Below are 25,405 nucleotides of genomic sequence, written 5' to 3'. Positions count from 1 at the left end.
TTCATTCAAATGTACAGTCATGACCAAAAGTATAGTATTCTGCTTTAGCTGTTTGGTGTTCATTCACATCGTTTGTAGATTATTAAGTGGAATTTTAAGTAATTGCAAAAAGCTTCAATGGCCCCAAAAATAAACTTACTTTTCCAAACAATCCAAATTTCACATCTTTTCAGCCCAGATAACATAAATTCACTAATCATATCAGCAGCACATGTAAAACTGCGAATGAGTACTAGTTATGTGAAATCATTGTCATATTGATTGGATGGTAAGAGCAGACTAATTGCTATAAAAGACGGGAAGAAGTGCTTCCTATAATTGTGTTCTTGTTAGCAATGGTTACCTTCTAAAGAAAGACATGCAGCCATCATCGCTTTGCATCAAAATGGCCTCACGTGCAAGAAATTTGCTACAAATTATATTGCACCTGAAAGAATCATTTCCCAGATCATCAAAAACTTCAAGAAGATTGGACTGCAGTACAGAAGACTTCAGGACGTCCCAGAGTGTCCAGCAAGCCCCAGGATCATCTCCTCCTCAAGTAATCGTGTCACCTCCAGTGCAAAATGTAAACTGACATTATTGACACTACAGACCATACCTTACTTTTAGACAGATTGCAGAATTACACTGGTATTTAAGAAAATACCTGTTTGATAATTATAATTTTGTTCATAATGGGGAATCAACTAAACTAATGCCAGTAACATAGGGATTACCACAAGGGTCTGTCTTAGGGCCTTTTCTAATTTCAGTATACATGCAACCCCTTGGAAAATTAACAGGATCTGCCTTCACTGCTATGCAGACATTACTCAGTTATGTCATTGAGACTTTATTAAAGCTATCCAAATGTGAATGCATACAAGACATAAAAACACAAAAAAACAACCAAAGCTATCTTCTGTATGAGGATAACAGAGAGTTGTATAGTTACAGTAATACAGTAAGACGTCATGATGAGGTCATTGATGATGTTGATTTTTTTCTCTTTTATAAATGAGATGTAAAAGCTGTTCTGTGTTCAGATGAATCTTAAGATCTTTCACTTCATCACTTACAGCTCTTATATGAGAGTCATGTGATATAGATAAACTATATGTGTGATGTCACTTCCTTCATCTTATTCATCTTTATGCTCAACATCTCTGTGTGATTGTGTTTTTATGTTTTAGACCAAGTTAAAATGTGTAAACAGCATTTACAGTAGACAAAGTTTAGCATTTTTGGCACGTTTATGTTAATTCATAGCCTATCATATCTGTTTATGCTACAGTTCAAAAGAGTTTAATGGTTTTGTTCATTAAAGTAACATTAAAATGATCAATATATCTTATATGTAAGGGATAATGTAGAGGCAGCCTGTAGTTATCGGGAAATAAGCCCCGACTGTGTGATCAGGAACTGACGCGAAGCGGAGGGTCTTGTATCACACTAAAGGGGCTTATTTCCCGATAACTACCGGCTGCCTCTACATTATCCCGCTTATTACACGGCTACTTGTCACATAAGAAAAAAACTGGACATGAATATGAATTTGAAACATTTTATTGGCATATTTGTTTTAAATTAACATTTTTTTCCTTCCGCAAAACTTTGCACATAAAATGATCGTAATACCTTATTAAGATCCTCTGCTTCATACTTGTCTGTCTCCATTTTTTTCTCTTTTAGCCAGTCTTTGAGAAGTTTTAATGCCCATTCTGTATTTTTTGTGTGTTTGCTTCGTATCTGTCATGCTCTATTTTGTCACGTTCAGTCTCAGTAAGCTCTCTGTGTCTTGTTGTTGTTCGTTCTTCTATCCACTGTTTAAATGTTTTGTTTTTCCGTACATGTTAAAATTAATGTTAAAATGTTGTGGTTGTCCAGTGTTTGTCACAAGATGGCGCCAAACAGTAATCTTTATTGATCTTCATTGGCGCAGAGCGATTTAAAACACGTACAAGTAGTACCGGCTATGCGTTATTACTTTGGAGCGGTTATTATTTGAAAAGAACGAACCTGCAAATGTCTCAACTGACCAATCAGAATCAAGCATTCCAGAGAGCCGTGTAATAAATCTCTTTATTTACATACATATATTCATCTTTATAATTAAAGCTGTTTTTTTAAGCACATTTGATCAGTGATAAAAATATGTCAACAAAGTCTCTTTACAACTGCACACCAGAAGACATCAATAATACATAAATTGTTTTAACAGAAAGCAGTTATTAAAGGGATGGTTCACCCAAAAATGAAAATCATTCATCATTCAAAGTCATAATTTTCTCATCCTTATGTTGTTTTTAACCTGTATGAATTTCTTTTATCTGATGAACACAAAATAAGATATTTTGATGAATGATGGTAATAATAAAGCTGATTGTAACCATGACTTTACATTACATTTACATTTACCAGACCATTTTATCCAAAGCAACTTACAAAGATTAGGAAATAATATAAGCGATTTGACATATGGAAGGCAAAAAGCTAAATGAGCTAAATGACCCATTATTAAAAAAAAAAACATAAAATCATATTATTTAACCCCCTTAAACATATACTGATTGAGGGGTCTGTGATTGGATGAAAGGTGTCAGAGATCAAGTGTCGTGATCAGCACTGCTGGGGTGCGTTCATCCCCAACAAAATGTTGCACAACATTTTATAAACATAAACAGTAATGCATTTAACACCCTGTTCTGATGACAGCTAAGAAGGTCATTTTTTTGTGTTATTTTTGAAGAATTTTTTGAATCTGATGAAATATTTACAAATACATGTTTAATGCTGTAAAATACTCTTGATGTTACCGTCACTCCCTTGGCATCCAGAATTAAAAATAAAACATTTGTAAACAACTTAACTTGGACCCATAGTACCAGTTTTCCCTTTAATGCCTCGTGGTTTTATATCATGTTGCGCATAAAATGTTGCACACTGGTTTGAGCTTCAACATGACTCTGCTGTTTCTGCTTGTGGCGCTGCAAGAATTGACAAGTGGGTGACACCAAAGTACCGCAAAAGCATTTCAGAAGCAGTCCTCTGTTTGATTCTTCAAATCACTCTTGCGGGCAACATCAAACAAGCCTGTTGTATCAGTCAGTAGCTGCATTTTTATTACCCTTTGAATTAGCAAATTTACATTGCGAATTAAAAATACGGCCAATGGAAACATGCCAATTTCCACTGGCCGTATTTTTAATTCGCAATTTCAATTTGCAAATTCAAAGGGTAATGAAAACGCGGCTACTGTTAGATCAGCTTAGCAGTAAAAAAAAAAATCAGGACCCAGGAGGTTCCGTGCATGACAAATCAATTAGACTCAAAATCCTTTGGCATCTATACAAATAGCCTCCCCGACCAATGAACTGGGACCTGGGGCGGCTTATCAGCTCCTTGTTTCAGTAAAGGCATATTAACCTCCACTGAATCATCTCTGACACCTGCTGAATCTGAAAGGAAACACAGATGAAAACACAAATATTAAAAAGAGAAAGAAAGTTGTGTATTAATGGGGAACAAGACTGACAAAAATAATGTCAGCAATTTACCATAAAAATACATTCACAAATCTGTGCTGTTGTCATGCATACTGTAAAATATAAATGTATGGACGTGTACTAAAACGAAATATGTGACCCTGTCTGTAAAGTCTCATAATCTAATGATGAGCTTTGGACACAAAATTTTTTAGAGTATCAAAGTTTGATTTCACATTGATTGGCACGCTAAACACTTACATTTTTCCTGATGTAACTAAATTTATACAGCAAATAAAAACGGTTTTCTTAATTAAATACGTTTTTGGTTTATATTCCAGTGAATGCTGATATAAGATAAAGTGAATGATTATATCAGAAGTGTTGAGTTACTCACCAGTGACTTCAACATTAAATATTCTGTATGTGATTTTTCCATCAGTGTTGATCAGCTTTAGTGTATAAACTCCTTCATCTGTCTGTCTGATATCTCTGATGATGAGACCTCCAAAGAGAGCGATCATCTCCAGTCTGCCTCTGAATCTTTCATCATCTGTATATGAAATCTTGCTGTAGTCTCCATTCATTCCAGTTACAAGAGTGCTTTTATCTTTTGAAGTCCACTTCACCTCATCACCTTCTTCTATTATAACTCTAGTATATAGGTAAAGAGGACTTCCCTTCTTAACTCGCTCTGTTTCAATCAGCAAACAAAGAAAACATAATTCAAGGTGAGAGTACACTTTTGCGAGAACCATGTGTTTTGAGTTGTTTCAGCTACAGATAGGGATAACTCAATATTCTCTTGTCTTATATTGAAATTCTCTGCCATTTTTTTAAAGATCCTAGTTTTTAACCCAGCCAGTGTTCTAGCCAATATTTACTCGTTATGGGTCAAAAATAACCTACATGATGTCACAAAGTTCTTTGGGATAGTCACAGAATTTTTTTGCTAATTTTTCCATGGCATTCTCACAGATCTACAGTAAGCATTTTTCCTTGGCCCTGCCACGGACTTTCTTTTCCATGGCATTCTCACGGATTGGTTACTCTTACTCAACTGCTTTTTCCTATTTTCAAACCATTGTTGCCTCAGTTTAGGGTTAGATTTGTTGTTTGCGTTAGTATGTCACTTTAAGTATTGGTTTATACTATTTTTTCTGATGTATTCTTTTATATTTTCTAAAGTTTAAACAATTGTCGCCTGGCGTTGGGGTTAGAGTTGGGTTTGGGTAAGGATGTCATTTTATTTAAATCTAACCCTAAACCAATGGTAAGAAAACAGGACAAAACAGTTGAGTAACCAATCAGTGAGAATGCCACAGAAAAGAAAGTCTGTGGCAGGGCCACGAAAAAATGCGGGGATCCTTGAGAATGCCACAGAAAAATGAGCAATAAATTCTTTGACTATCCCACAGAAATTCGTGAGATCAGGTTGAAAATAACCCAGCCATTTTTAGAGTGTTGCTCCATGCTCTGTGTATCCGTGTTCATCACAACCCACTCACTCCGCTAAAACTCTCTCGTGAATCCAGAGAGGATTGGCGTAGTTAATGAAAGCTAGATTATTTTTTGTTTGTAAAGTTTAAATATAGATATATTTTTTACAAAATCACATCGATTACCCTTAGAAGGTCTTTATTTACCTACTGGAGCCGTGTTGATTTCTTCTGTAAAGGATGGATGCATTATTTGGGCTTCAATCTTAAAAGTTTTTGTCTGATCCCGTAGGACTACTTTTATTAAGCTTGGGATAGCAAGGACATTTTTTAATATAACTTGGATTATGTTTGTTTAAAAGATGATGGTCATATAAATGTATCTCGGATGGCTTGAGGGTGATTAAATCATGGAGAAATTATCATTTATTTTGCTGGAGCTGCATTTGGATCTGTCTTGCCGGCCTGCCTCCAACATTACACAAATTTACATCCTGACTGTAAATATTGTCTTAACAAATATTAAGTGTAAATCTGTGTTGAAAGCATCACTTCTCTTTTAACATTCACAGTTGAAATAAATAACAAAAATAAGTACAACTCATCTACTTACCATTCAAAGCAACAGTGAATGTTTTTTCTTTGGTGCCACTGCTGCTATTTATCTCTACTTTATAAACTCCAGTGTCTTCAGGTTTGATGTTTGTGATGGTAAGATCTCCATTCTGTGTGTTCATGTTCAGTCTGTCTTTAAATTCGATCTGATTTACCTCTTTAAATATCTCAAAAGTAAAGTATGCTAATTTAGATTCATTAGGGCCAATGCATCGAGCTAAACGCATATCTCCAAACATCCACAGTATCCAATTACAGCTCTGTATTTCAGTAACACCAGTGTCTAAAGTGACAGATTCTAAAAAGTTTACTGTTTTGATCGTCTCTTCATTTATAACAGCTGCACATAGATGAGAAAAACACAAAAGATCAGAATCACATCAGCTCAAATCAATGTACTGGAGAACAACACAGTTTATATTTACAAAATAAAGATCATTCAGTGGATTTTACTCATCAGTTTAAATAAGAAGACAATACCTACTCTAAAGAGAGAGGAACTTTTTGTTGCCGTATGGATGCCAACATGAAAGGTATGGGACACTGGTTCCCTTGAAAGAAAGCCTATTAATTTGCCCTATAGACTTTGAGATTGTCGCAAAAAATTACTGTGTGTTAAACAAAAGGTTATCAAAATTTGCTTCTTATATTTCTAGTAAACGTATTTACACTTCAAAATTGCTATAATTAGTATTCATCTGTGAAGATTAACTTGCTGGACAAACGTGTAAGTGTCTTTAACTTTTGTTAAACACACATCTTATATTTTGCGATAATTCATAAGTCTATGGGAAAATGAATGTGCTTTAAGGAACTTCCGAGTTAGACTACAAAAATACGTCATCCCTTTGGCACTCTTTTAGGGGGTGTCTACACAAAAGCGTTCAAACGCGTCTGAAAAGGCCAGGAAGATGCCAACTGTGGGCGCTTAACTGCATTTTTCAGCTATCTGCTTTGGTTGCTATGAAACTTTGCTTAAAAGTCATTGAACCATGAGCCGGTTGGTTGTTCTGATATTTGTCCTGTCCCTTATCCACTGTGATTGGATGGTAAGCATTGGACATGGAAAAAAACAGCTGCCGTTCTTGAAAAAGGCTGTGCTTTCATTGGAAACAATGGAAAACATGCTGGCCATTGATGTAAAAACTTTGGGGTACACACGCCCTAAAGTACAATCACAAGTCTTAAATGTTTTAATCTCTTAAGGGGGACTGTGTAGATTTTAGCAGCATCTAGTGGTGAGGATGCAAATTGCAGCCAATGGCTCAGTCCATCGCTCACCCTCTCTTTCAAGTGTTAGGGTTAGATTAGTCAATTTTGCATTTGTGTTACATAAAATAACTAAAGTGATTTCTGAGATTCGTTTTTCATTTGTGTGATCTTATTTGATGTCTAACATATTAAACTAATAAAAGATTTTGCTCACACAAATCTTTTTGAACAAAACCGTTTGAAATTGTAGTCAGCTGTCAAATCCATTTATAAAATAATTCTTAAAATCTCTTAAAAATCTCAATTCAAATCGACTGACAGGTCTTACCTGAGTTCTGCTGGTTGTGAATGTTTTCAAAACCTTTGGCTGTTAAAAAAAAACTATATTTAATGTAAAGAAAATCAACAATAACTAAATTCACTTGACCTGAGCTGCCTAAACTATGACCACAATTTAATTCAATTACAGTTGATACACTAAGACAAATAAACTGTAAACTAACGCTGTATAAATGTTTTCTGAAATTAATATATATTTTTAGTTTTTACTGTTTTAGTGAATGTTGATATAAAATGAAGTGAATGATTATATCAGAAGTGTTTAGTTACTCACCAGTGACTTCAACATTAAATATTCTGTATGTGATTTTGCCATCAGCTTTGATCAGTTTTAGTGTATAAACTCCTTCATCTGTCTGTCTGATATCTGTGATGATGAGATCTCCAGTCTCAGGGTTCATCTTCAGTCTGTCTCTGAATCTCTCATCATCTGTATATGAAGTCTTGCTGTCGTCTCCTTTCATTCCAGTAATCAGAGTCGTTTTATCTTCTGAGGTCCACATCACCTCATCACCTTCATTTATTTTAACTTTAGTGAGTAGAGTAACTGATCCTCCTTTTATAGCTTGAGCTGTTTCAATCAGAAAACACACATGAAAACAAACAGAAAACATTGTCAGAGGTGTAAAGTACTTGAGTAATTTTACTTGATTACTGTACTAAAGTATTATTTGTGGGGATTTTTACTTTACTTGAGTACAATTTAAAATCAATACTTTTACTTTTACTTAATTACATTTTTTAAGGGAAAAAAGTACTTTTTACTCCTTACAATTTTATTTAAAGTCAAAAAGTACTTCTATTTTAGAGATCTATTTTTGCTTGCTCTGTCAAACCAATTGAATTGGGCTGATGGCCAGTTTAACTTAAATGTATTAAATTCTGGATCCTTTGGACCATTCTAAGGAATTGGCCAACAGTTCATCTGATGATGAAGATTTTTCGCTTCTTTGAAACCGTCAACACATGAAGTGTGTTCCCGTGTGACATGTTCCCGGCTATTTGCAGCTTCTTTATCAAGACTAAGACCTTGTTCACACTGTCAGTCCAAATCTGATTTTGGTGCATATCTTATTTGACAGATTCGCTGTCCATATTGTGTATCACAACTGTTCAGATCTGATCTGAGCGTCCTGTAGCGTTCTGCCATTTTCCAGATTATCTGCACTTTTTCTATGGCAATGACTTCGCGCTGGCACGGCAATCTGCCTCGATGTCTGACGTGTTTACGTGACGCAACAGCATGACATAACCAAAAAGCTACACAAATGCGATCAGGGCGGTCAGACTGAAATGGATTTCCGGAAATGCGATTTGAAAAACAATTTCAAACCACCACTAGATGTAGCCTGAAACGGATTAGGAAAAAAAGGATTTCATGTGGTTTTTGGCCATTCACACGTTCTAAATGTGATTGGATTCCTATCAGATATACCCCAAAATCGGATTTGGACTGACAGTGTGAACAAGGTCTAATACACCTCTTCATGCATCGGCTGCCTGTGATAGGCTTGATAGAGCTTGAATTTTGAAAATCAGCTGCTGCTTAAGTTAAATTTGAGGTTTTACATCTTTGAGTAGCATGTTGCATACTGAAATTAGGTAGTCTTATAATGTAGCTTGATAAGTAAGGAATAATTGACGACGGGCTGTTGAATTATAAGAAAATAATGCACACCCTAGGTGGTAATGCGTTACACCGCGGGTGTGCATTATTTTCGAATGAATCAAAGGACCGGATCCATTTATTCTGCTTATACCACGGTTACCACAATTGCTCTGGTGCCTATTTTTAAGACATTTTAAAGGTTAGGTGTGCGGTTATCAAAAAATAATCAACACTCATGGAACATTTCTCAGCCAATCAGAATCAAGCATTCAACAAACCCGTGGTATAAATAAATACAATTAAATACAAACAGTTGTAAAGCAGGATAAAACCTTGTATGCGTTTCATTCACATGTTTTTAGAGATTAAAAGCTTAAACAAGAATCTCTTTCTGATACTTTTACTTTTTTAATACTCAAGTACAATTTTAATGTGGTACTTTTTTACTTCTACTCAAGTATGATTCTGGCCAGATACTTTTACTTTTAATTGAGTAAAATTTACACTCAGTACTTGTACTTTCACTTGAGTAACATTTTTGAGTACTTTTTACACCTCTGAACATTGTTCAGGAATACTTGCTTCTGATAGGCCAGTGGCGATTGCCAAATAAGTTCATAGATAACAATATCCTGAAATTAATTAATAATAAAACTCATATACAGTCAGCAGGGTTTTTCTACTTCACATTGTCAGGATTTATTCTGCGAGAACAACTGGATAACTGTACTTGATTCTCCCTTACAATAACTGCAGTCATTTTTATTTCAGATACCCTGAAGAAAATACAATCATCAATAATCTCATGTAAATGTTGTCTTTAATAATATTTAGTGTCAATCTGTGTTCAATGCATCACCGTTCTTTATTAACATTCACAGTTAAAATAAATAATGTTAATAACTGAATCTCATCTACTCACCATACAAAGCGACATTGAATTTTCTCTCTTTGGTCCCGTTGTTGTTCTTGATCTGTACTTTATAAACTCCTGTGAGTTCAGATCTCATGTTTTTGATGGTGAGATCTCCGGTCTGAAGGTTCATCTCCAGTTTGTCTTTAAATCTCTCATCAGTGTAGTCATTTAATGTAGGTTTATCATTCCCCCCAATGTATTGAGCAATACACTCGTCTTCAGTTCCAAACGTCCACAGTATCTCATCATCTTTCTGTATTTCAGTAACACGAGTGTCTAAAGTGACAGATTCCCACACCTTTCCTGTTCTTAACCTCGCTTCATTTATATCAGCAGCACATACAGTAGATGAGAGAAAAAATATTTTACTAATCAGTTTAAATACAAAGACAACTGTCTGATCTCTGGCACAGAGAGAAACTTTCTATTTAAGTACAGTCTCAGTTCACTGACTGAAAACATAAATCCACATCAGACACTCAAGGACTATAAAAATTACAACATCAATTTAATTATTAGTTTTAAATGTTCTTTATACATACTGAGCCAGATTATGAATATATTTTAACATCTTAAAGGTAGATTCAAGTGGTGAATTAACATTGTGAATTGCAACCAACAGCTCAGTCCACTGCTCACGGCACAAGAAGTTATGGCAAAGTTATGCTCCAAATTAAGAAATAATTATGGATTTACCCTTATGTTTGACTCATGCCCTTTTAATGAGGGCCTCTATGCAAGATGTTTGTGATGAAATCCCTTCCAAGACCACTGCCAAGTCCCATTATGGGACTCTGACTCAGTCCTGCACGGGTTCATTTTTGGAAATTAAATTCGCACCTGCCAAGACCCAATAATATTTGGCCTGTTACCCGACCCGTACCCGCACACACATAAATCGCACACGCTAAAATCATTCCAATTAAAGTTCTTTATTTTTATCTCGTACCTCTCTCAACATCACAACAGTGTCATGAATGGGCTAATGAAACAGGCTAAAGTGAGCTTTGTTTTGCGCCATTCAAGTAGCCTACCATCGGCACCATGGAACTATTAACTATACACAAATAGACCTATTAATGAACAAAGAACAAGAAAAAATACAACCTACCTACACAATCACTGTTGTGCTCCTACAAGTCTCGAAATGCTTTCTAAAAGAAGACGTTCCCAACTTCTGGCTATCAACGGCAAAACTTTATGCAACTTCTGCAATGCTCACTCCAACTAGGCTACGAGAAGCATCAACAAAGGTCGCACACTGTCGCATTGGTGGTGACGTGATGGGTCAAATGTCATATGATGTACTAGTAATGGTAATTTAGACATACAAATATTGCACATATTTTCATTTGCTTACTTCCCGCCCGCACAGAGTTAATTATTCGCCCGCATCCCCACCCGTGAATTTTAGGGATGTCACAATCAACCCATTTTAGACACTTTATGAGGGTGCCTGACCCGTTGCAGGATTCTGCTCTGACTTGAGTGGGAGGCCTTATCCTTAGTGTGCCACACAGGAAACCAATTACTACGGGATTTTTCCCAATAGACCCCTAACTGTAGGTTCACACCAGCCGCGGAAGAGGCGGCAAAAACGCGTGAACCACGTCCAGTTTGCCGCTTGAACATTTTCTCCGCTCGCTTCCTGTAATCACGTCACTGCTACAGCAAGCTCCTGATTGGTTAACGCGGCGCGGAATTCCGCCACAGTTCAGATTTTTGAACTCGCGCGTTTCCCGCGGCAACGCTCAATTCGCGCGGAACGCACGGAATGCCCCGCGCGTTCCGCGACATCCGCGCCGCGGCTACCGCGTGTACCGCGCCGCAGGATGCCTAATCGCGTGTTTGCATTGACTTAACATGTAAATCATCCGCGCTTGCCGCCTCTTCCGCGGCTGGTGTGAATCCACAGTAAGGAAGAGGAGCGTGAAAAGCAGAGATAGCCACAGCATATACTCTGATAGTGGATGCAAAGACACTGTAAGAAAAACATTCTTGTAAATACTCCAGAACTGAAGCCACCAGGCAGTTAACTGGATCTAAATCCTACAAACTTTTCCAAAACTCTGGACAGGGGTGAGATATTGTGCCCCCTGCTTGAGATAGAAGGTATCTCTTGAGGGGAATCTCCCATGGCTGACCTGCCAGGAGAGCTGGAAGGTCAGAGAACCCGGCTCGGGCCGGCCAGTATGGGGCAATTAAAATGAGCCTGATCCCTTTTAGTTCTCCAAAACTGGAAATCAAAGAAATCTTGCAACATCAATCATTGGATAAATTTAATTTCTGAACACATTTCAATAGAGAAATACAATGCACACAGATGGAAGCAGACATCAGCCTTTGAAGACATCTGGGCCCCATTTCTATCATTTCTTAACACAAAAATATAGCTACAAGCCGTGTACATTACCAGTCACACATTTCCCTCTTCTATTATGTAATTTCATTTATTTTATCTCTATAGGCACACACTATTTAAACTCATGCATAACATGTTTTTCCAACCCTTTTTAAACCCATTTCCGCTTAAATACTCTAACTGTAACTAATGAACGTGAACCTCAAGATCATTCTATTCAACCAGCAATAATAAGTTCTCATTGCAACTGTATTGTCCTTTTGTAATCTGTCTGTTATTTTGTTTTATGTATGTTATGTGTTACACTTTTACGTGGTGCTTAATCCCCCTCCCCTTATGTGCACTGTAAATAAGTATTTCTATTTTCTGTACTGTAAAATAATTTACTTAATAAAAAAAAAAAGTTGTCCTCCGAAGAGGGCCAAAAAAAAAAAAAAAAAAAAAAAAAGAGCCTGATCCCTTCCTGGTGAACTGTCGCTAGAACGCCCGGGGAAAAGGGAACAGATTTTGACTCTGCCATGTCTGTACCATAGCATGTAAGAGAAAACCACAGTGGACAATGAGTCATCTCCTACTCGATCAAATTTTTCAAGATCTCCTCCACCACCTCTGGGTGGAGTCCCTATTGCTCAGGCCTCAGCTCCTGCCTTGACAGGACATCTGCTCCCACAGATGAGGCTCACTGACATTGCCTGATTGATTTGTTAGTCTGAAAGATTCTGTGATTGACAGGTGTACAAAATCTTACCTGAGTTTTGCTGCTTCTGAATGTTTCCATGAACTTTGGTTATTACTGTAAAAAAAAATCCTCCAATCAGCTAACACAGTTACTTTATGAAGTATCATATCATAATAAACTGTAAATAAACACAGTTTATTTATTTTCTTAATTGTTTTTACTGTAGTGAATGTTGATATAAGATGAACTGAGTTATTATTTCAGAAGTGTTGAATTACTCACCAGCTACATCAACACTGAATATTCTATATGTGATTTTTCCATCAGTGTTGATCAGCTTTAGTGTATAAACTCCTTCATCTGTCTGTCTGATATCTGTGATGGTGAGATCTCCAGTCTCAGGGTTCATCTCCAATCTGTCTCTGAATCTCTCATCATCTGTATATGAAGTCTTGCTGTCATCTCCATTCATTCCAGTTACAAGAATTGTTTTATCTTTTGAAGTCCACTCTACCTCATCACCTTTTTGTATTTTAACTTTAGTGCGTAGAAGAATGGATCCTCCCTTTATATCTCGCACTGTTGAATGAAAACATTAATACTTGATTCTGATTGGCCAGTGGTGATATTCAAATATACATTTACAGATAACAGCAGGAAATTAACACAATAACACTTAACAATTTCGATGAATTCACACAAACTTTTTATTTGACCATGAATGTGGTCAAAAATGGAAGAAACATGTACCTTACACTAAAATAAGTAGCCTATTTAGTCACACATGTGGAGGAGATTGCTAAATTAATGTTAGTCTGTTAGGTAAAAATGTCTATGTTTTAAATTGCAAGGGTTTGTTCATTTCAGCTACATTCACTCACCAGAGTAAGCAACACTGAATTTTCTCTCTTTGTTCCCGCTGCTGCTCTTGATCTGTACTTTATAAACTCCAGTGTGTTCAGTTCTGAAGTTACTGATGGTGAGATCTCCAGTCTGATGGTTTACCTCCAGTTTGTCTGTAAATCTCTCATCAATGTAGTCATATAGTGTAGATTCATTACTGCCTCCAGTGTATTGAGCTATACGCATGTCTCCAAACGTCCACAAAATCTCATCGTCTCTCTGGATTTTAGTAACACCAGTGTCTAAAGAGACAAATTCCCCCATCTTTCCTATTCTGATCATCTCTTTTCATTTATAACAGCAGCACATAGATGAGAAAACCACAGAAGATCAACATCACATCAGAACAAGTCAATGTACTGAAGAACAACACAGATTATACACTCTAAAAAAAAATCGGTAAAAAATTGACAAAGTACTGTGTAAATATTTATGTTTTACAGGTGTTTATCCATTTTTTTAAAAACATGTTGCATTATGGGTGCAAAAACTCCTGCTGCAATCTTTCACTTTTGCCTCTCTATCACCATCTTTGTTTGAAACCTAAAATTACAGCTTGCTTGCAGAGTTCTTTTCTAACATGGATGATGTTTAACTTCTAAACAAATGCTGTCAGAACAAGATACAAGTGTTCAACTATTCCAGCATCCACACATGTGATTTAGTAGACAAGTCTTCTTTCTGACGTGATGTGTAAGTCAAATATATATTTACCACAACATTTATCACATTAAATCTATACAGTTTGTGTTTGTTTTAGATTCCTTTGAAGTCACAACGATGGTGAGAGTAAATGGTAAGACAGAGTTTTCTACAATCCTGGTACCCAGCATGCATTGCGGCATAAAGCTTTGTTGTTGATTGTCACCATTGTTGCGTTTCATAGGCAGATTGAAGTGTGCCTAAAGCCTACAGACAATGTTCTGTAAATATACAGATTGTTCTGTTTTTGAATAATCGGAAATGTCTGTGAAATAACGGAAAATGTACCGGTAATTTTCTGCCAGGACATTATCCTGGCAGAAATATATTTACAACATAAACATAATTCAGTGGATTAAACTCATCAGTTTAAATACAAAGACAAGATTTACTGTCTGCCCTCAGAAACAGAGAAACTTTCTATTAAATACAGGCTCAGTTTATTGACTGAAAACATAAATCCACTCTCAATTTCTCTCAAAACAAGACAAAAATAACTTTAAAAGCGATTTTCTCAGGTTTTCAGTTGGAAAAGAGGGCAGACGACCATAATTCAAATGTCTAAATCTTTTAAAACCATGACTTTGCCTAGGGTATCATTTGAAAGCGTATGATCTTCGCTTTCTATTGATACCAAATCTAAATTTTGAAATTTGGGTCACTGTGACTCATTTTGCTGGATCAGGTCACATATAGACAAATACTTTTTACACAAAAACATTACCATTTTATAGGTCAGCTGTTGAATCTATTTTAAAAGGTCATGTTCTTTCTGATCCCATTTTTAAACCCTAGTTAGTGTTTAATGTTGCTATAATAGCATAAATAATACCTGTAAAATGATAAAGCTACAGTGCTACAGTGAACTGTCGGTTTGGACTACAGCCCTCTACTTCCTGTTTTAATGACATCACTAGAACCGTTTTTTGACTCCACCCACAGGCATACGTTAGTCACCAGCTAAGCTAACGCAAGCTATGCTGCTATCGAATCTCAACAAACTAGAATTCGTTACGTATTTTTGAAGGAGGGACTTCATAGAACAAGGAAGACATCAGCCCGTTTTAGGACAGTGAAAACAGCGCTATACAGATAAGTCAATTGTGTAAAAAATACATCATTTTTACACGTGAAACATGAACACATGTTATATTGCGCGCTGTAAACCAAAACACAGAAAGAACGGGGCCAATAAAATAATTATTTACTGGTTCAGAATCTTACCCGACTTCTGGTTCAGAAAGTTTCCCTGGGCTTTGGCTGTTAAAAACAAAAATCACTCAATCAGTTCACACAGTTACTTTGTGAATAAAGATTATATTTATCACATGATATTTACATCTGTTTAATTAAGAAATGTAAAAATGAGCACAAATATGTTTATTTTTATTCAGTATAAAGGAAAATCAACAAACAATTTATTTAACTTATCTGAGTGTAATGGTTTTGTCTTGTGTTCTGTTGTTAAGTCTTTTATTTTAAAAATCATGTTCTAGTTTCTGATCTTTTATTTTTAATTCTTGTCATGTCATCCTTCACCATTCACTTCCTGTTTTGTCCCTATAAAACCATGCCATCTACTCATTCACATTGCAAAGTATTGTTAGTTTAACACTACATTACCAAGCGGTCTATTTCATTGTTTCCTATTACCTTGTATTCATGTTCATGGTTTTGACCCCTTGCCTACACTGTAAAACCAAACAGTAACTAACTTAAAATAGAAAGTACCTGGTACTCAAAATGTGCCAAAAAGTTTAGCTAACTATTATTTTTGAGTTCATTCAACATCTATCATAGATTTAAGTTAACAGTAAATCTTTTTTTGAGTTTTTACAACTACACCAAAGGTGAAGAGTTAAGGGAACTTGAAAAGTAGTCAAAAGCCCTCTAGTGGCGGTTTTTACCAAAAAGTGACATCATCATTGAAAGGGCACTCAGACGTGTTTTAAACGGATGAATTTGCTCTTGGATGCAAATAATTACAAACTTTTGGTGGTTGTGATGAGTTCAATTTGCCAGGTAAGCTAAGAAAGAGTCTGTCACTGCAAATTTACTTCATTTTAAAGTTAAATCAACACCATTGGTTGAGGAGGTTCAGTTCCCAGCATGCTTTGCATGAGCCAGCAAAACGAGAGCATTTTTTGAAATTAAGTGATATTTATGTGGTTTTTAGTAAACAAAAAGACTCAGTAGTGTTAAACATTTATTTATCTTGGAGATTTAGAAAAGTTTGCTATTTTTTTAGTTTTGTGCTTACCATTGTTTAGAATTGTAGTGCCTGTGCTTTGGCTTTAGGTCAATAATGTGTTGCTTTATCATATAAACAATACCTATGTGGAAGTCAACACTGAGCTCAGTCTCAACACACTTTCGCTAGTATCAAAACTTCATGAGTCACATGATATGTTTCTGTGGTTTGTGAACAAAACTTGAATATTTTGAGTACTCTGAACTTGTCAGGTTTTACAGTGTTCTGTTAAGTTGTAAAATGTAGATATATGAGTAAAGGAAACTTAAGAAAAACAAAGCAATCAGTTGCCACAAAATATTTAAGTAAAACAACTACTACTATTTAAGTTACATAAATTATATAATTTAATATATATAAGACTTTATCTAAGTTTAGATAAATACATTTTTTTTTAAATGAATTAAAGTTGTCGGTACTCAAAACTTTTAAGTTGGCAAACTTAGAAAAATAGAGGCAATCAGTTGCCTCAAATTTTTTGAGTTAGTAGAACTTATCCGGGTTTACAGTGTAGTATTTGGATTACGTTTTTGGATTACCCTGTTTGGATGAGTTTGCCTGCCTTTTTGGGATTTTCCTAAATAAATCTTCTGCATTTGGATTCGTCACTTGCTTTCTCACTTTGTGTAAGCAGCCCCCTGTTACACTGAGCTGCCTAAACTACTGCACATGACATTAATTCAATATAAAATGTAACTGTGAATGCTGATATAAGATGAAGTGAATGATTATATGAGAAGTGTTGAGTTACTCACCAATGACATCAACATTAAATATTCTGTATGTGATTTTTCCGTCAGCTTTGGTCAGCTTTAGTGTATAAACTCCTTCATCAGTCTGTCTGATATCTGTGATGGTGAGATCTCCAGTCTGAGCGTTCATCTTCAGTCTGTCTTTGAATTTCTCATCATCTTCAAATTTAGTCTCGCTGTCTTCTCCATTCATTCCAGTTACAAGAGTGGTTTTATCTTCTGAGGTCCACTCCACCACATCACCTTCTTGTATTTTAACTTTAGTGTGTAGAGTAACAGATCCTCCCTTCATAGCTCGCACTGTTTCAATTAACAAACACACATGAACACAAACAGAATACGTCATTCAGGAATACTTGGTTCTGATTGGCCAGTGATGATATTATCAGAAACCAACCACTTAAAATTAATACCACACCCTCATCTCGGTACAGTTAAATACAAACAAATAAATATATATTATATGTATACTTAATAAATCACATTTAATTTATAAGTTTTGTTTGAAAGCATCTTGGCTGTCAGGAAATGTTTTTTATTTCTTCAATAAGGACTGCATTTCTTCAAACTAAGTGAATCTCCTCTTCTCACCAGAGAAAGCGACATCAAATTTTCTCTCTTTGGTCCCGCTCCTCCTCTTGATCTGTACTTTATATTCTCCTGAGTTTTCAGTTCTGATGTTTTTGATGGTGAGATCTCCGGTCTGACTGTTCATCTCCAGTTTGTTTTTAAACCTCTCATCAGTTTTATTTAATGTAGGTTTATCAGTGCCTCCAGTATATTCAGCTATAGTCGTATCTCCAAACATCCACAGTATCGCTTCATCTTTCTGGATTTCAGCAATACAAGTGTCTAAAATGACAGATTCCCCCATCTTTCCTTTTCTGACCCTCGCTTAATTTTTAACAGCAGCACATAGATGAGAAAAACACAGAAGATAAACATCTGTCAGTTCAAGTCAATGTACTAGAGAACAACACAGATTATATTACAACATAAAGATTATTCAGAAGAATTTACTCATCAGTTTAAATAAAAATACAAGATCTTACTGAAAACATAAATCCACATCAGGAATTATATGTCATTCTCTTTTATTTACAAAAAAATTAAAATAGCAAATCATATCTAAAAAATGGAATAAATGCATGCATTTATGGAGAAGAATTATTGGATATATTTGAGTAATACCAGTAAATCACTTGTTTTACCAGCCTGATCTTACAGGAATATGTAAGTATTTTATATTTCTTATAGATTCGAACAAAGTAAATAACAAAAAAGTTTGATTATAAAAAGAATGTGAAGCACATCCCATAACCCCGCCCCTAATCACCCCTAATCGCCCTGCCACCAAATAAAATATGTGAGATTGCCATGAGATTGTGTTGGATTAAGGAACATTCATTATTGTAGTTTTGAGCTACTAACCTTTGAGATAAACATTGAATTTAGAGTTTGATGTTCCTTTGCTTTTGGTGATCTTAACTTCATAAAGTCCAGCGTGTTCAGCTTTGAATTTAGTGATGGTGAGAGATCCAGTCTCACGGTCCAGTTTCAGTACGTCTCTGAATCTCCCATCAAGAGCTTCATCATCTATAGTGATCTTTTTGCCTTCTTTTTTGAGCTCATCATCTTCATACATCCACTCTACTACAGTATCTTTCTGTAGTTCAATATAAGTGTGTAAAGTGACAGATTCTCCTTCCACTACTGACATCAACTTCACTTCATCTATCAAAACAACACATAGAAGAGAGAAACACACAGAGAAATATAATAATAATAATAATAAATTTTATTTTATATTTCATAAAGAATCTCAAAGTGCTACAGAAACTATATTAAACTAATTAAAATCAGAAACAATAAAACAAATAAAACTGGTCCTAAGGACAAGTTAAAAATGCCAAAAAACGTTTTAAGTTCTTAAAAATTTACTTTTTTTAAAATGTCCACCGACTGAGGTTTTCGCAGATGTTCAGGTAGGGAGTTCCAGATGCTATGGGCGGCCGAGCAGAAGGCTCAGTCTCCCATAGTGCGGAGTCTTGAGCGTGGCTGATGAAGGAGGTTTGTGCTTTGGGACCTAAGGTTACGAGTGGAGGAGTGAGGGGTAATGAGGTCTTTGAGGTATTGCAGAGCATTGTTATAGATGCAGAGATGGGTGATGAGGGCAATCTTATATTGAATTATTGAGGTTATGGGGAGCCAGCGAAGGTTCTGAAGAATGGGAGTGATGTGTTTGTATTTGCAGGTTTGCATAAGTGTTCGGGCACAATTCTGAATGAATTGAAGTGTTTGAAGGTGTTTATTTGGTAAACCGATAAGCAGACTGTTACAATAATCCAACCTGTAGGAAATTAAGGCATGGACAAATTTTTCGGCAGGGGCAGAGTTTTGAAATGATTTTGAAAGGAAAAAAGCATGTTTTTTATAGATTTGCAATTGTCAGTTATGGGTCCAGCTTCACACCGAGGTTGGTAACAGTAGTTGATGGGTGATGTCTTGACCAGAGGAAGAGAGTGGTTATGGGTGATGACTGGACCTGATAAGGAGTGCTGATTTTGTATAGCTTCAGTTTTAGAGCTGTTCAACTGGAGGAAATTATGGCTCATCCATTCCCTAATCTCCTCAATGCAGTTAGCAAGGGCTAGAGATGATGGAGCAGGGGGAGCAGAAGATGATGAGGGAGCAGATAGTGATGAAAGGCCCGAGGTAGAGCATAAGTTTAAGTCGGTTCGCAGGTACAACTATGACCCAGTGGCAACATGTATATAATGAAAAGCAGGGGTCCTAGGATAGATCCTTGGGGGACACCACAAGTGATAGGGGCTGTACAGGACCTGGCAGATCCCAGGTGGCCGTACTCTGTCCTGTCAGCGAGGTATGAGGTGAGCCAGTACAGTGTGGTGTGACGGAGACCCATGTCAGTATGAAGATGGCTTAGGAAGATATGGTGGTCTAGTGCATCAAAGGCCACTGAAATGTCAAAGAGAATAAGCAGAGAGGGGGATCCGGGAATCTGAAGAAATGAGAAGGTCATTGGTTACCCTCAACTGTGCTGTCTCTGAGCTATGGGCAGTACAAAAACTAGATTGGAAAGCTTCAAACAGTGAATGGCGTTGTAGATGTTCCTGTAACTGAGCAGCAACAGCTTTTCAAGGACAGAAATGGAAGATGGGAAATGGGCCGATAGTTTGAAAGGCATTCTGGGTTGAGGTTGGGTTTCTTCAAGAGAGGTTTGATAACGGCAGTTTTAAGTGAGGGTGGGACATGACCAGAGTTTAGTGAATTATTTATTATTTGATTTTATTTATAGATTATTTAATGTTTATTTATAGATATTTAACCAAAATACTTTTCCACAAGTGCATTAACAAAGTCCTTGGCAATTCAAAAAATATACATGTTGACGTGCTGTGTCCTTGAAAAGTCAAATACCAGATGTAGGCAATACAAGATTCCTGCAGGCTCTGACGATGGGTTGATGTCTTTTGAAGCGAAACCATAGTTTTGTGCAAGATACTAAACCTGATTTACAACATTTCAACAGGTAACAAAAACTGTCACCTAAATCACCGTAGTACCTTAAAAGCTGTTTGATAGACTAAAAGAGAACTAAAATAAAAACTGAACATCAACAGGCATGTTTAACAGATTCGGTCAACAAAGCAGATTTGAAGGGAAGGTTTTTATTAAACGTATAGTAAAATGTGCCAAGGGCGTTTCGGTCAGTATCATTGTTGAGTAATCAACTCCTTCAGAAAACATTTTTAGGTAGTTTTTGATGAAAACCGTGAGACTTGTGACTGTCCTTTAGACAGTGGTGGTTCAATAAGAATATTATAAAGTGAAGAGAACACTTTTGTGCAAGATAACAAAACTAACGACCTCATTTAACAATTTGTTGTCCTCGTTGCATGAGGGAATTGCATTGTCTTTTGGACATGCGCAACACATTGAATATCAGTTTTTGGGACAGTCACAAGCATCACGGTTTTCATCAAAAATATCTACAAATGTATTCTGAAGACAAATTGAAGACTTACAGGTTTGGAATGACACGGAAGTAAGTGATTTATGATAAGAATTCATTCTGTGGTGAACTATCCCTTTAAAGATTGAGTGTCTTCTCAGAAAATTTCCAACGAGGTTACAACCTGTTTTACTTCATTTCTTTAATGTTCTTGCCTTATCGGTATTTACATCATACATCTTTACCACGCAAAACCCCCACATCCTTATTGCTGTATCAACTGAAGATTGAACTTACGTTTAAGTTCAGAGATCTTGCGGCGATACAAAATCAAACCAGCAGCAATAACAGCAGCAATAACCAACAGGAAGAAAACACATAATCCTGCTGTAACACCTGACGACAGACCTGAATCTGTATAGACAGAGGGAAACAATCAACATCATATTTAATATACACAGATTCCTGCTAAGAGCTGCAGAAGTGCTTGATAAAAGGTTTACTTTCAGTTATTTTAAATGCTCAAAACAAGAGTTAAATGGCGATTCTTCATGTTATGATCTGAATTATTTAAACACAGCTAATAATTTTACTATGAGAGATTAAAGATACTCACCCCTGACAATAACATTGAATGTCTTGTATAAAGTTTGTTTGTTGCTGCTGATCTTTAGCTGATAAACTCCAGTGTATTTAGGTTTGCTGTCAGTGATGATGAGATCTCCAGTTTGATCATTTAGCATTAGTTTATCTTTGAATCTCCCATATACTGATGTCTTATCATCTTCCATATCAACTTCAGCTATGAGAGCACTTTCATCGCCAAACCTCCATAGTATCAGATCATCTCTTTGTGTTTGAACATTACAGGGTAAAACAACAGATTCACCCTCAGTCACTGTAAAATATGCCAATTCACTTGGTCCAGAATTAATAACAGGAGGAGACTCTACAAGAAACAGTAACACAGACGGATTAAGAAGCTTAAATCAAAATTAATTTGTAAAGGAAAACATATTTACACTCACCTTTGACAGTAACATTAAATCTCTTGTATAATGTTCCAGTGTTAATGTTGATCTCTGCTTCATAAAGTCCAGAGTATTTGATCTTCATGTTCTTGATTGTGAGATCAGTCTGACTGCCTGATATCTGCAGTTTGTCTCTGAATCTCCCTCGTGCATACCAGATCTTATATTTAACAATTTCAGCTAAAAGATCTTTAGATTTGCCTTCTCCAAACCTCCACCAGATCACATCATCCTCCTGTAGCTCAGTGAGATTAGTTTGTAGTGACACTGAATCTCCAGCCATCACTGACACTGACTTTACATCTGAATCACCAAACACACCTGCAGAAAAATAGAGATTAAAGGGTCATTGCATCCCTAGATAGAGATGTGATATATTATCAGTGGTGTTTAAAGACCTTACATAATGAACTGAATGAAAATAATGAATGAAAAAAGAAAATCTACACAGTGGACCTTTAAACTTTTTGTTACACTGTCAAAAATGAAGGTACAAAGCTGTCACTGGGGCAGTACCCTTTAAAGGTGCAGTGTGTACATTTTAGCAGCATCTAGTGGTGAGGTTGCGAATTGCAACCAACGGCTCAGTCCACTGCTCACCCCTCACTTTTGAAATGCAAAGAGAAGCTACGGTAGCCGCCACCAGAAAAAAACATGTTATCGTCGGAGACAACTTAGTAAAATTTTTGTCCGTTAAGGGCTTCTGTAGAAACATGGCGGCACAAAATGGCGACTTCCATGTAAGGGGACCCTTGGTGTATGTAGATAAAAACGTCTCATTCTAAGGTAATAAAACATAACATAATAAAACATAAGGTCTTTATACACCCCTAATAATATAGTTTTGTATATTATTTTGCATTTCTGTCAAGAGATCCTTCTAAAAATTACACACTGCACCTTTAAAAAAGGTCCTAATATGTTCTTATTTAGGTACAAATATGTATCTTTGAACTGCCAATATACCTTTGAAGTACTAATATGCACTTTTTGGGTACAAAGGTGTACCTTTTGGAAAGGGTACTGTGCTAGTGACAACTTTTGTACCTCTATTTCTGTATGCTGGTACAGATCTAACATAAGATATGTTCGAAGTGAAAAAGAACAATTTACATTGAGTAACAGAGTGATACCCGGTTGTGCAAAAACGTTTACTCATTCTGTTCCTCTGGTAAAATGAGCTGCCACATGAGTCCACCACAGTCTTCAAAAAAACACCTGTTGACTTGACTAATTCCTAACATTACATTATTACGTTAATATGTTTAGTTTGATTCAGTACATTATTTTATTTTTAAATTTAATTAATTAAACTGAAAAGTAACTCGCATTACTTTTTTTAAAAAGTAACTCAAATATTAATGTGTACATTTATAAAGTAATGCGTTACTTTACTCGTTACTTCAGAAAAGTAATATTATTACGTAATGTGTGTTACTTGTAATGCGTTACCCCCAACACTGGTTAAAAATATGATGCTTTGTAAAAATACTCTATTGTAGTCAAGCCAGTGCTCTTTAAATGTAGTTAGTGTTTCTTTTAAGACACATGTCTGACCCAAACCAGTGGCTGTTTTTTTACTGGATCCGAATTTATACGCCACTGACATGTGTGCAGTCTATTGCTAGAAGTGGTACAGCCAGACCCGGAGATTGGCTGAATGGATTCCAAAAAAGTAAAAATCAAATCTTTAACTCTCGGTGAGCTGGGAAATTAAAATATTTTCATAAAAAGTGGAGTGTCCCTTTAAGATTATATTTTCACAGAATGTTCTTTACATTATATAGGATGAGTTTATGTAGTAAACTGTATATCGCAAACAAATGGTTTTCACAGACAAGGTAACATTTGATCAAATCTTTCATCGTCAAAAGATTCTTAGTACAATGTTTCTATAAGGAGAATAAAACTTGCAATAATGTATATTATTTTATATATGCTACATATTTACTTTTCCTGTTTCTTTGATTTCTTGATTTTCTTGTAAAAGCTGCCTTGAAGCAATGCAATATTGTAAAACATAAAGTGCTATTTGATTTAATTTGTAAGTTGGTAAAACAAAAATCTAACATATAAGATTAGTAAATGTTTATACTGTTTCCAAATTGTGAAAGTGAAAGCATTTTGTTAAAACTAAACACTCACCACACACGAGAAATAAAATAATGATTGTGAAAGTCTTCTTCATCCTGCTGTTGATTTCAATAAGAACAGATTAAATGAAGATATTCAGTGGAGGTTATGAACAGATCTCATCAGCTGTGTCTATTTATAAGATTTTCAGCTCTGGCTCGGGGGATTTACTTTCCTCTGGAGAAGGAAGAAATAAATATAAAAACTCACCTGAACCAGATCGTCAAGATTTTTCAGGAATGTGTGACTTTATGGTGTATGACATACTGAAAAAGTACTACAAGAATGATCTGACTGATCTTTGTAATAGCAGAGTACAACTTACAACTTAACTTTTTTTAGGTGTTATCAACTGAAGTAATTTTTAAGTTGATCCAACTTTTACTTTTTACAGTGTACATGCATATAGGGAAGAAATTAAAAAAGACAAGACATAGATAAATTAAAGAGGAAGCACAGGTTTAAAGTCTTGAAGGGATAGTTTACCCAAAAAATATAAATTCACTCACATTTTACTCACCCTCATTTTGTTCATTTTTGATGAACACAAAACAAAATATTTTGATAAATGATTGTAAGCACAGAACTGCCGGTGACCATTGACTTCCATAGTAGGGGACATGTACCTTCTATGTTGGAGCATTGAGGTCTAAGTATAGTCCCGCTTTTTCGCAAATGTGAAGGCTCACGTTCCGTGCATGTGCAATATTCGTCATAAACAGTGTGCACATGTACTGTACGTGCATCGTCTGAGTTAATTGTCAACTATAATTGCATTAAGAAATGTATGCATAAAATAACTAAAACCATCGTTGGGGGAAATTTATTTTAAGTGTACCATGTTTTCATGGAGGGGGCAGCTTACGAAAATTAACCATGGTTTTACTACAGTTAAGACCAAAAAACCATGGTTACTGTAGTAAAACCATGGTTTTGCTCATAGTAATCAATTGACCAAAAAAACATGGTTACTACACTTTTACCACAATAAAACCATGGTTAATTTTTGTAAGGTTATT

The 25,405-nt window shown here is 35.8% G+C and overlaps 2 protein-coding genes across 2 annotated transcripts in view; one reads left to right on the top strand and one right to left on the bottom strand.

Moving 5' to 3' along the window:
• Positions 1–25,405, top strand: part of LOC135748239 (uncharacterized) — a 180,797-nt gene that overhangs the window by 66,290 nt on the left and 89,102 nt on the right. The gene's annotated exons all lie outside the window — the stretch shown is intronic.
• Positions 1,780–24,544, bottom strand: LOC135721135 (muscle M-line assembly protein unc-89-like). The gene is made up of 17 exons (XM_065243299.2): positions 24,399–24,544; positions 22,251–22,574; positions 21,839–22,171; positions 21,520–21,636; positions 18,678–18,980; positions 17,838–18,140; positions 17,250–17,546; positions 15,468–15,503; positions 13,520–13,825; positions 12,921–13,217; positions 12,708–12,752; positions 9,604–9,915; positions 7,347–7,643; positions 7,062–7,100; positions 5,520–5,861; positions 3,865–4,161; positions 1,780–3,440 (listed from the first exon to the last, which is right to left on the bottom strand). The coding sequence occupies exons 1-17, from the start codon at positions 24,439–24,441 to the stop codon at positions 3,328–3,330; spliced, it is 3,804 nt and encodes a 1,267-aa protein (XP_065099371.1). The 5' UTR covers positions 24,442–24,544; the 3' UTR covers positions 1,780–3,327.

The sequence above is a fragment of the Paramisgurnus dabryanus genome, chromosome 24 (assembly GCF_030506205.2).
Source record: "Paramisgurnus dabryanus chromosome 24, PD_genome_1.1, whole genome shotgun sequence".
NCBI lineage: Eukaryota > Metazoa > Chordata > Actinopteri > Cypriniformes > Cobitidae > Paramisgurnus > Paramisgurnus dabryanus.
The sequence above is the reverse complement of the archived record's forward strand: the minus strand, read 5'-3'. Positions and strand labels throughout refer to the sequence as shown.

Coding starts and splice junctions, on each gene's coding strand:
- LOC135721135 (XM_065243299.2), bottom strand. CDS start 24,441: ATGAAGAAGACTTTCACAATCATTATTTTATTTCTCGTGTGTG. Junction 13,826..15,467: donor CTTTCTGAACCAGAAGTCGG/GTAAGATTCTGA, acceptor ATAAATGAAAAG/AGATGATCAGAATAGGAAAG. Junction 5,862..7,061: donor TCACAACCAGCAGAACTCAG/GTAAGACCTGTC, acceptor ATCTATGTGCAG/CTGTTATAAATGAAGAGACG.